The sequence below is a fragment of the Dipodomys merriami genome, unplaced genomic scaffold (genome assembly GCF_024711535.1).
Source record: "Dipodomys merriami isolate MVZ:Mamm:240054 unplaced genomic scaffold, mDipMer1.0.p SCAF_29, whole genome shotgun sequence".
NCBI lineage: Eukaryota > Metazoa > Chordata > Mammalia > Rodentia > Heteromyidae > Dipodomys > Dipodomys merriami.
The window spans coordinates 16,269,712-16,281,678 of record NW_027204381.1 but is presented as its reverse complement, the minus strand read 5'-3'; the positions used below and the strand labels follow the sequence as shown (position 1 = coordinate 16,281,678).

The window sequence follows — 11,967 nt, the reverse complement described above, 5'->3', positions numbered from 1 at the left end:
AACCTTGGCTGCGCAGCTACTGGAGATCAACTTGACAGCAGATCTGCCCATGTGAGGGAGGGCATCAGGGTCTGGAAATCTCAGCATCTCCATTTTTTTTTCCTTTGGCAGAGAAAGCACCATGGTCTCTGCGTGCTTCCAACACCCCACCGCTCCTCTCCTGAGCTATGGCCGATCAGATGGGAAGATAATCCCTTGCAGAGTGGAGATTTAAGCTGTTATCTAACAGACTGCTGGTGGATTAGTGAGGCTTTCTGATAAAAAAATTTTTAAAAAAACTTAAAGGGGTTAAAGTTACATTTCCCCCTTCACACTCAGGGAGCAAGGGAAGGACTGTGCTTGGTTGACTGTGTTGCAGTTTTGACCGGAAAATTAATGAGATGAGAAACAGGACTACACAGCAGGCGGGCGGTGAGGTTCAAGGTGATGGCTGCGGATCGGCTCTGACACAGCTAGGATTTCCTCAGGAAAAATCTGGACAAGACATTCACTCCCCAGGCCTCACTTCCCTTAGCTTCAAATGGGAAATAATGACACCTGCCTGACAGGGACATTGTGCAGATGAAATGAGCTCGCTGATATAAAAGGCCTTTGAAGAACTTAAAATGGCGTCTCTGCACGACGCTGCTTAGGCTGCGTGGGAGTCACACCGCAGGGTGGAGGTTGGACCTGGCATCCCGGAAGCCTATGGTCTCTACTCGCTTGTGGGTTCTGTGAGGGAGAATTGTGGTAGAGCCACAAAGGTCTCCGAGTCGCGAAGGAACAAGTGATGTCTAATTGTGTCTTTGAGACCCAGGATGGAGAATGGGCCATCCTCACTACTGGTGACTCATCCATGAGCCCTTGAGGACTGGGTCAACAAGCTCAAGGTCACGGCCTCCAGATGCCCTTAGAGCAAGACAATTAAATTTTTTGGTCTATGCTTATTGTCCATAAGACTTCCTGAGGAGAAGAAATCTTTCAGGTTCCTTAGTAAATATAAATTCTGGTTGGGGTAAATATAAATTCTGTTGTTGGTCATGGGGCTTGAACTCAGGGCCTCTCAAGGTGAGCATTCTGCCACAGCCACTTCCGGTTTTCTAGTGGTTTATTGGAGATAAGAGTTTCACAGACTTTCCTGCCTGGACTGGCTTTGAACCTCGATCCTCAGATCTCAGCCTCCTGTAGCTAGGATTACAGACATGAGCCACTGGCGCCCAGCAACAGTGAATATTTGAAATTATAGAACAGTTCCTAAATCTAGACAAAGGGGAGATAGTGTTCTTTAAGGAAAAGTAGATTTCAGGGTAACAATAGACATGCTTGTGTGTGTGTGTGTGTGTGTGTGTGTGTGTACACTGGTCCAGGGGCTTGAACTCAGGGTCTGGGCATTGTCCCTGAGCTTCTTTTTTTTTTTGGGGGGGGGTCCAGTCATGGGGCCTGAACTCTGGTCCTGGGCGCTGTCCCTCAGCTCTTCAGCTCAAGGCTAGCACTCTACCACTTGAGCCACAGTGCTACTTCCGGCTTTTTTTTCTGCTTATGTGGTGCTGAGGAATCGAACCCAGGGCCTCATGCATGCAAGGCAAGCACTCTACCACTGAGCTACCTTCCCAGCCCCTCCCTGAGCTTCTTTTGCTCAAGGCTAGCACTCTACCACTTGAGCCATAGCTCTACTTCTGCATTTTTCTGCATAGTTTATTAGAGATAAGATTCTCACAGACATTACTGCCCAAGCTAGCTCTGAGCCTTGATCCTCAGATTTCAGTCTGAGCCACCAGTCCCCCCCCCCCCCGGGGGGGGTTATGCTGATTTGACATAACATTTACACTTTATGAATCATAGCCCTTACACACAGTGTAAAGACCACACACAGTCCTTACAGGAGGGTAGGAGAACTGAGAGGACTTGCTCGGTAGCACTTTAGAAAATCAGAAAAGCTCTATCCTCTTCTAAAGCCATGTGCATTCACACTGCAGAGGTCCCCGGCACTAAGCAAAGGACTGTGTCCTTTATCCCCTTGACAGTTGGTGGCTGGGAAGGGGTGCAATGGACTGAAAGTAGCATTAAGAGGATTACTCAGACTGCAGTGTGCAGGCTGGCATAGGTCTGGAAGGAAGCAGGCCAATCATAAGGAGGCTGCTGCAATCATCCAAGGGAGCCATGGCTAGTACCTGCCCCTTTCTTACTTGGTCCTCATGTGGACCATGTTCAGCCACACCTGAGACCACTGAAGTCTTGCTCTACCATCTCCTGCTCTTCCTGGGCCTGCTCTCACAACCCATCTGGGGTCCCAACAGTCTTTGTCACCGGCCCAGCTCTCCCCTTCTACAGGTGCATCTGTATCGGGATAACATTGGACCTGGAGGTTTACTCCAGAGGGGGACAGTAAACCTGAGATTCTATTTCTCTATCCCCCATCTTTGGGGTAGGGTCACCTAGCAACCCCAATCAAAGTCCCCTTGTTTGAGAACTCCAGAGAAGGGTGTATAGGGATGGGCAGACAGTGGGGCTGACCTGCTAACAATGATAGTTCCTCTTCCTCAGCTCTGCGCAGAAATCATCTCAATCCTTAAGTCCAGAAAGTCGTCCTCACATCTCCTTGGTGGTGCCCCTCTCCTCCCTGTGTCTCCATTCACTTGCTCCCAGGGCTGGGACAATTCTCTGAGGAGCACACTGGCTTCCGGGTGGGTTGATTCATAAGAGTTCCTGGGTCTTATGTCTTACCTTTTTTTTTTTGAATTCTGAGGTCAGGGGTTCTCAACCTGGGGGAAAGATGTTGAGGATCACTCACCAGCCTTTCTGCATCTCTACTTCCTTGTGAAAGGAGACATTTTGGGTCAGTGAATGGCATGGGGTAGGTTCCAATAAAGCAGATTGTGGATGCACGGTAGATGACCACTGACTGATTTTCTGCATGAGCGTCCTATGAGCCCTCAGCTCTTGTTTTGTGGTTCAAATAATTCTTGCTATCTGCTCATGCCTTTGATGCAGTGAAATCCTCACTCACCCATTTTCATGGGAAAATTTGTCTCTCAGCTGCCCAGAAGGCGTAGACGTCTGTGTGCGTTGCAGCTGGAGGGGAGGCCAGGAATGGGAACGAGCAGATGGGGCTGCTGGAGATTAAAAGTGCAAATGCTGGAGATGGATGGAGCTGTGGCTCAGGCTGAGCTGCATTGGCACACCTGGCAGCCGGCCAGTCACACAGAGCTGTTCCTTGTGACTGATCGGTGACAGAAGTCCAGCTCTAGCACTGGGAAGAACTGAGGTGGCTGGTGGCTGGCTGTGATGTTCCACCATCCTGTGTCCCCCCCCCTTGCTCTGCTAGCATCTCAGGGGTTGCCTCTCCACCCCTGCAGTGGGGTGGGGGTGAGGGGAGCAGCCTCAGGCCACAGTCAGACCAAGGCAAAGAACACCTCCTTTTTCATTTTGCCCTTTGGAAACTGAGATCACATTAGAGAACCTGTTAAACAGAAGGGAGTGATCCAGTCAGCTTCCCATCTCGGTAGGCCCAGTGCTTGGCTACCATGCCAGGATGTGTACAGGGGGTGGTGGTTGCTCTGGGTGGCCTGCTAGCCTCTGCTCCCCTCTTCCCAGGGCGCCAAGGATATTAAGGCCTGAGGCTCTGGGGGTTGAGGAGAAAGAGCTAATATCATAGTGAGGATATGGCAATCAACAAGTTTTCCTAGTTCTAAACTCAGGACAAACAGGAAGTAGCAGAGGCACATCTGTTAGGGTCATGGATTCCAGTACTTTCTGTTCACCCCAGGGTCCTGCCAACGTCATTACAGCCCAGCTCCAGGCCCTGGCAGGCCATAGTTATTTGGCTCCTGAGCTCTGAGGGTACTCAGAACCCCATCCCAAGCAGGATTCCCGCTCCCAAACCTCACTGCCATGTAAGTAACTTACCTGAAAAGTCAGGCCACTGGGGCTTAAGGATCTTCGTGTGCTGGGTTTCAGAAGCTGCCACCACTCACTCGGTTACCACTATAATCGTAGATGCTGAAGTACCACAGCCCAACTCCCTCCATCTACTGCCCCCCCCCCCCCGGCATTCTGCCAGCAAGACACAGCAAACGGGGCAGAAAGTAGCAGAAGGTACTTCAAAGGCAATGGGAAATGTGGCTTTGGGTCGGCTGGCTTCTAGCCTCTGCAGAGGAGGAAGAAACATCCGGAGACAGGTGGGATGGATGCTGAGGGAGTGACCAGATGAAAACCCAACAGATGAAGAAAAGAATCACTCTGACCTGCAATGGCTATTTCAATGGTCTTTATTAGCACAGCAACAACCCGTAATGTGGCATACCACGTCTGTCAAGAATTATTGATGTATTTCATCACAGAGTTGAGAATTTCTATCCCATGATGCTCCTTCAGCTGAATGGCAAACCTGTGGTAATCAGAACACAAACACCAGGCCATGAATGTCACACGTCGGAGCCATCTCCTGCCTTCTGGAGCCCGCTGGGGACCTCAGCCCCAACATTCTGGGTGAGGAGGGCAAGTGGGGAGCCCTACTGATCCAGTCGGTGAGGAAGGCTCTCGGGAGCCCAGCAAACGCAAAGCTCTCTGCTCGCGAGTGTCAGGCGTGTTCTCTGGAAACCCCTGGCAGGCTGCCACTCTGAGCGAGCTCATCCTGGTTTACCATACCTTACTTCCTGTGGAAGGAAGCTTTTTTTTTTGTCAGTCATGGGACTTGAACTCAGGACCTAGGTGCTGTCCCTGAGCTCTTCTGCTCAAGGCTAGCTTGAGCCACAGTGCCACTTCTGGCTTTTTCTGAGTAGTTTATTAGAGATGAGTCTTACAGGTACTTTCCTGCCTAGGTTGGCTTCGAATTCAGATCTCTGCCTCCTGAGCAGCTAGGATTACAAGTGTGAGCCACTGGCACCTGGCACGCTCTCTCTCTCTCTCTCTCTCTCTCTCTCTCTCTCTCTCTCTCTCTCTCCCTTCCCTATTTCCTCCATTAGATTAGTCAAACAGAATCTGGAAGGTCCTTAGATGTCATCTGCACCAACCCTTATTTTACCCAAGGGAATTAGGGCTCCCCACTTCCATGCCAGGGGTCATGGCTCAGCCCTCGGGCCAGACCTTTCAAGGCATGCATAATGGGGGTTTAAAGCTATTAACCAGACCCAAGCAGGGCGGGATTCTGAGCTAAAGGAGAAACAATGTGGCTTGGCATCAATGGCTCACGCCAGCTATTCAGGAGGCTGAGATCTGAGGATTGAAGCCAGCCCAAGTAGAAAAGTCTGTAAGAGTCCATCTCTCATCAACTGGCAAAATACTGGACTAGGAACATGGCTCAGTGGTAGAGTACCAGTCATGGGCAAGAAGGTGGAAGGCAAGGGTGAGGCTCTTGAGTTCTGCATGGCATGGCCTCCAACAAAACACAGCGCCTAGCTTGGCCTGTCCTCTCTGGCTTGGTGGGCGGTAGGCCCTGGTACCTGGGCTCGGCTGTGCACAGCTTCCCCAGAGCAATGCCTGCGTTGAGTTGCACGGATGGCCTCTGTGTGTCACTGCCTGTCAGCCTCAGCAGGATTGGCACCAGGTCTGTCTTCAGCAGGCAAGATGCAGCGCTGGGCACCTCCATGCAGTTGCCAAGGCAGAGGGCAGCATTTCCCACCACAATCTCATCCTTTGAGTTGAGTACCTTCACCAGAACGCTGAACTCTGTGGGGACAGAAGGACACAGGCATCAATCCCTCCCCAGATGGGAGGCTGGGGGGTCCCAGGGTCTCCCTGAATGCCATGCTTCCCCAGAAATGCTGAGACAGATGTGCTCATGCATCCAGCAAACATCCGCGGAGCGGGCTGACCTTCCTCCACTCCTGTCCCTGTGCCATCTCGGGTAGGGCTATACCCTCCCTCCCTCCCTCCCACCTTCCTTCCTTCCTTCCTTCCTTCTTTTCCTTCCTTTCCTCCTCTCTCCATTCCTTCCTTCCTCTCTCCCTTCCTTCTTTCCCATTTTTTGGGGGGGGGGATGGTGGTTCCTATATTGGCTATATTGGTGCTTAAACTCAGGGCTTTGTACCCTTGCTTGCTTGGATTTTTTTTTCTCAAGGTTGGCCCTTTACCAGTTGAACCATACCTCCAATTCCACATTTCTGGTGATTAATTGGAGTTAGGTTTCATGGCTTTTTCTGTCTGGGTTGGCTTCAAACCAGATCCTCAGGTCTCAGCCTCCTGAGTGTCTAGGATTATAGGTGTGAGCCACTATCGCCAGAAAATCTATCTTTTAAAAAGCCTCTCTAGCCCCCACCACGGTGAGGTGTTCTACCCAGCAGCCTGAGTGCAAAGCCCTGTGCTAGCATCTTGTATCTGCTCAGGTGGAAGGCTCCTGTCCCAGCTTGACTCGTGAAGGAGAATATTAACCGTCTGCGTGGCAGCCTAGCTGTGATATAAGTCACAGAATGAAGATCAGCTCAGACTCTACCCTTGTTCATTGAAGGTATTTCATCTCTCTCTCCCTCTCTGAAGAAACAGAGCTATGTTAGGTCTTCAGATTGCCGAAGCTTCGACCCTGCTTTCTCTGAGCTGCCTGCCTGTATGTAACCCAAGTCTAGTGAACTGCTTTTCCGTCCAGGTAAGTGGACAACTGCGCTCGGATATTCCCGCCCTGCCCCTCCCTATGCTTGGTTTCATCCGGCAGCTTCTGGGATGGGCTAGCCTCTGAGGTGGAGCCTTCATGACACGGTCACTTACTTCTGTCCAGCTTCATTATTTCCTCCCGAGCCTCGTGGAAACTGTTGGTGCAGACAGCCAGGATCTTTATGGCATAACGTGATGCGCTCTGGCCTCCTGTCTAGATTCCAGAAGGACATCAGAACACCAATACTTCCTTTTTCTTTTTTTGTTTTTTGGTGCCAGTACCCAGGATTGAACTCAGGGCCTGGGCACTGTTCTTTAGGTTTGTTTTTTTTTGTTGTTGTTGTTGTTGTTTGCTCAAAGCTGTTGCCCCACCACTTGAACCACAGCTCAACTTGCAGCTTTTTGCTGGTTAATGGGAGATAAGCATCTTAGGGACTTTCCTGCCTGGGCTGGCTTCAGTGATCCTCAGAGCTCAGCCTCTTGAGTAGTTAGGATTGCAGGCATGAGTCACAGCACCTGGCACTTTCATCTTTCTGGACCCCAAATCATAATCATAGTGAGCAAGTGTTGAGGTACTAGTGGCTTCTTGGATGTCCAAAGGAGGACCCTACGGAGAGTAATGCCTGGAGCATAACTCACCCCCTGACGCCCGAGCTAGCCGGTACCCCAGGCAGGGATGCAGCCCTTCTATGTACACCTGACAACTCCGGAAGACTGTGAGTGGCTGGGAGACAGTGATGCTGGCAGATGCCCCAACCTCAAAAGGAGGAAGTGTCCCTGCGGTGTTGCTTCTCCTTTGTAGATGAGGGCGGCCAGAATATCTCCATCAGAGGTAACAACTGTGCAATCCTAACCTTTAAAGACATCCTGTGTGCACGTGGGTGCACATGCATATGTGTGACATGTGAAAACATGCCACCCACAGTCTGGTTACAGAAGTTTTAGAATGTGGCTGGGCACCGGTGGCTCATGTCTGTGATCCTAGCTACTCAGGAGGCTGAGATCTGAGGATGGCAGTTTGAAGCCAGCTCAGGCCGGAAAGTCTGTGAATCTCTTATCTCCATTTAATCACCAAAAACTGAGAAACAGAGCCGTGGTTCAAGTGGTAGAGCACCAGCTTTGAGCAAAAAACCATGTGGGCCCTGTGTTCAAGCCCTCGTATTGGCATGTGTGCATGAACGTAAGCACACGCGTGCACACACACACACACACACACACACACACACACACACACAGCCGTAAGTATGTCACTGTCCAGGCAGCAGTCTGAACTCACTCCTTCTGTCCCATCCCCAGCTCTCCCCATGTTTCAGCAGCACCCCCTCTTTTTTCAGGCTCTGCTCAGCCTGGGGTTTGTGTGGACCCCACTAACATGGATGAAGAGAGCCTCACCGGACATATATATCACAAGTGGGATTCAGCAACAGCAGCCCAATAATTCACGTTGCCTTGCAAGTGAATCTAGTCACCCATTTGCATGCGCTGCACTCACTTCTTGGGGGGAAATCCTATCATCCTTTGGTCACGTGGCAACTCCACGGCCTCTCGGTCTCATAAGTGGATTACATCTGACACACTCCTTGTAACTACATAAAGCATCATGAGTCCGTGAACAAGGTAACTGGCAGGAAGTTATGCATACCATCTTAAGGACAGAGGCCATGCATCTTATAGTTGGGTTTGAAAGAGTAAGCATTTTTTTTTTTTTCTTTTCTACTTTCAGTGCTGGGAATGGAACCCAGGGCCTTGCACATTCCAGGAAAGCCTGCTACCACTGAGCTCCCTCTCCAGCCGTGGCCAAACCATTTCCAAGGCTGTACCTAAAGAGCATTTCTTTTGTTGGTTATTCGCTCAGCAATCGTGGCGTTCAGAGCCCTGTCCAGGTGGACAGGCGGAAGAGACCGGCTATCCCGGAAGCTGGAAATGCGGTAGGGGTGACACAGTGGTACATTCACTGATCAAAGCCCACACCTGTGCTGCTCCCTGAATAAAAATGGCCGAGTTCTGGATGTGTAAGAGGTGGTAGGCAGTAAAGTTACTTTACCTTCAGGAATTTAATCATTTTCTTCACTATTCCTGCTTTGAGAGCCTCCTGGATGATTTTCAGAGAGGAAGGAAGAGTTCGGCTCAGAACACCGGCAGCTCTCTGAGGGGAGCGGGTGGGTGGGTGGGAATGATTAAATGTTTTTGTAGAAATGCAGATGACTTACAAGTTTGGTGAAGCTGAAAGCTATTATTGGTCCCCTCCTTGATTTTTATCCACCTGCTACTTGATTTGTATCCCCCACCTCCTGCCAGTATTGGGGCTTGAACCCAGGGCCTTGTGTTCTCTTATTTGGCTTTTTTACTCAAGACTGGTTCTCTCGCCATTTCTGCCACCACTCCACTTGTGGCTTTTTGCTGGTTCACTGGAAACAAGAGTCTCACAGACTGTCCTGCCTGGGCTGGGTTTGAACCTCAATCCTCAGATCTCAGTTCTGAATAGCTATGATTACAAGCATGAGCTGCCTGTGCCAGATTTATACTTGGGTTTTAAAAAACAACAAAACAATGAAATAGTCAAGGAGCACAGAACATGTGTGGTTCCTCTTAACAAAGCTGCTAGGTAGACCACGGGGAGGGCTGCAAACATTTGTCCCAGGTGCACAGAGACCACCCAGTTTATTTCAGTGTCACACAGAAGCAGCCAGCTCCCCTCAGAAAGCAAGGTCTCCCCAGTACCTCCCAGGGCCCCCATGCCCCAGGACCCTCCTTAGGAGAACTGTTTCCTGTATTTGTCCTTTGTGACTTTTCATTTTCCTTTATCTTTCTGAGGCTTTGGACTTTTTTTGGGGGGGAGGAGGGTCCTACTTTCTGGGTGATTCCATTTACTTCTCAGCTCTCAGATTAAAAATAATAATAACAATTAGCAGCAGTGGCACCTTGGCTCAAGTGGTAGAGCGCTAGCCTTGAGCTGAAGAGCTGAGGGACAGCACCCAGGCCTAGAGTTCAAGCCCCATGACTGACAAAATCAAAATAAAAATCCCAATAAAATTAGCAGCTACAGTTTTCTGGGTATACTACCTTTAATCTTTCCCAAGATATAAATGGCAGTTATTTTCTTTCTTTGATTTCCTATACTTTTTTCCATTTTCATGTTTACACTTAAAAAATATAATTTCTGAGTGTAGCTTTCTTGAAATGTCTGGTAACCCTTAGCTGTCCAATCAGTTCTTTAATTAAAAAACAGTGTAAGCCGGGCGCTGGTGGCTCACGCCTGTAATCCTAGCTACTTAGGAGGCTGAGATCTGAGGATCGCGGTTCAAAGCCAGCCTGGGCAGGAGAAACCGTGAGACTCCTATCTCCAATAAACCACCAGAAAAACCGGAAGTGGCGCTGTAGCTCAAGTGGTAGAGCGCTCGCCTTGAGCTGAAGAGCTGAGGGACAGCGCCCAGGCCCAGAGTTCAAGCCCCATGACCGACAAAAAAAAAAACAAAAAAAAACAAAAAAAACAGTGCAGACAGGCGCTGGTGGCTCACACCTGAATCCTAGCTACACAGGAGGCTGAGATCTGAGGATCGAGGTTCAAAGCCAGCCGGGGCAGGAAACTCCGTGAGACTCATCTCCAATAAACCACTAGAAAACCGGAAGTGTTGCTGTGGCTCAAGCAGTAGAGCGCTCACCTTGAGCTGAAGAATACAAGGAAAGCGCCCAGGCCCAGAGCTCAAGCTCCATGACCCACAACACCCCCCCAAAAAAACAAAAACAAAACAAACCAGTGCATCTGGGGATGCTGTGCCTACAGGAAGTTTATGAACTGGCAGAAAGACAGGTGACACCCAAGCGAGATGGTTCTATAAGGAAAAATCTCTTTTCTCTGGTCTTGCATTTTGTTAAGAGAAGTAAATACATGCAGGACTTAAATCCATTGCAAAAGCCCTAATACAGTGAGCTCTACAATTCCTTTTTCAATGTTCTAAATAAAGCCTATTACTGTGCTTCTGAAAAGAAAAAGAAAGATGAAAAGCTGGACATGGTGGCAGGGTAGCAGGCAGGATGATTATGGTCTGAGGCAGGCCTGAGCAAAAGTGGTATATTCTATTTGAAAAACAAACTAAAGGGAAAAAAAGAACTGAATTGGTAGAGTGCTTGTCTAGCAAATATGAGGCCCTGAGTTTAATCCCCAGTACTGAAGAAAAACAAACAAAATAACAGCTCTGATTTTATGCTTGGGGATGGATGCCTGCCTGCCACATGTAGTTAGTTCCTATTCCTGGTAGCGCCTTCAGTGTCCCTGCTACTGTAAAATCTCCATCCTTCCAGGACTAGGCCACTCTGCTGCCTCCAGCCCTGCCCCCCCTCTCTGTCTCTCTGTTTCTCTCTCTGTCTCTGTCTCTGTCTCTCTCTCTCTCTTTGCCAGTCCGGAATTATCTGAATTCAGGGCCTGAGAGCTGTTCCTAAGCTTCTTTTTGCTCAAGACTAGCGCTCTACCACTTAAGCCATAGTGCCCCTTCTGGCTTTTTCTGTGTATGTGGTACTGAGGAATCAAACCCAGGCTTCATGCATACAAGGCAAGCACTCTACCACTAGGCCACATTCCCAGCCCATGAAGGAATCTTTAATCTGCAAATCACAGGCGATCTCTGTCTTCCAGAAATGCATTAAAATTACCCATTGGTGACCTCTCACCTCTCCAGTTTGTCAATGTAGATTTCCACTCTCTCTCCCCGATGCCTCTGTCTCCAGAGTGAGGCTGGACAAACCTGGGTATCATCATCTCATCAATCTTGTTTCCCTGAGCTGCTCTGTATGCTCTGTAGTCCCAGAATTCTGCTCCAGATGACAGAATTCCTATTTAGGCCCAAGATGGTGGAGGGTGTGTTCTACTCAAGGGCCAGAAAAATGGAGGTGATGACTAACTAATGCATGTGAAGAATACACTGGGTTGATGGCAAATAGTCTTTTGAATCACACTGACATTCTTCTGATGCACTGTGCTAACCACACTAGGCCAGTTTTCTTAGCAAAAATGTCAGAAACCGAAGTATGAAAGTCATTCTAGTATGCACCTCCAAAGGGGCCCCAAACAACCAGCCTCCAAGAGCACTGGTCTCAAACTGTGGACATAGTTTTCTGAGGACAGAAAAAAAGAAATGCTAAACTAAATCCTTGGGCTGTCTAACCTGTATATAGCATCTCTTGAAGTAGGGTAAGTCAAGCAGACCACATGTATATGCTGGTTAGAATCTAGAATATACAGAAAAGGGCTTAACTAGAGTTCTTGGATGTTAGAGGGGTCACAAGCAGGACACCAGAAGGGATATCACCCAATCTCCAAAAGCGTTTGGCATTTGTGTGCGTGTGGCATTATTCACACCATACCTGGGAGAGACAGTGGGTTTGCAGAGACTGCAAATAAAGTCA

At 49.2% G+C, this 11,967-nt stretch overlaps 1 protein-coding gene across 4 annotated transcripts in view; it reads right to left on the bottom strand.

Moving 5' to 3' along the window:
* Nucleotides 1-4,236: 4,236 nt before the first annotated feature.
* Nucleotides 4,237-11,967, bottom strand: part of Ttc12 (tetratricopeptide repeat domain 12) — a 33,305-nt gene continuing 25,574 nt past the window's right edge. For all 4 annotated transcript variants that reach the window (XM_070038472.1, XM_070038473.1, XM_070038474.1 and 1 more), the window contains 4 exons: nucleotides 8,609-8,710; nucleotides 6,679-6,778; nucleotides 5,421-5,646; nucleotides 4,237-4,366 (listed from right to left, as the gene is read on the bottom strand). In XM_070038472.1, coding sequence (XP_069894573.1) covers nucleotides 4,291-4,366; nucleotides 5,421-5,646; nucleotides 6,679-6,778; nucleotides 8,609-8,710 — 504 coding nt within the window. In that variant the 3' untranslated portion in view covers nucleotides 4,237-4,290. The remainder of the gene's footprint in view (nucleotides 4,367-5,420; nucleotides 5,647-6,678; nucleotides 6,779-8,608; nucleotides 8,711-11,967) is intronic.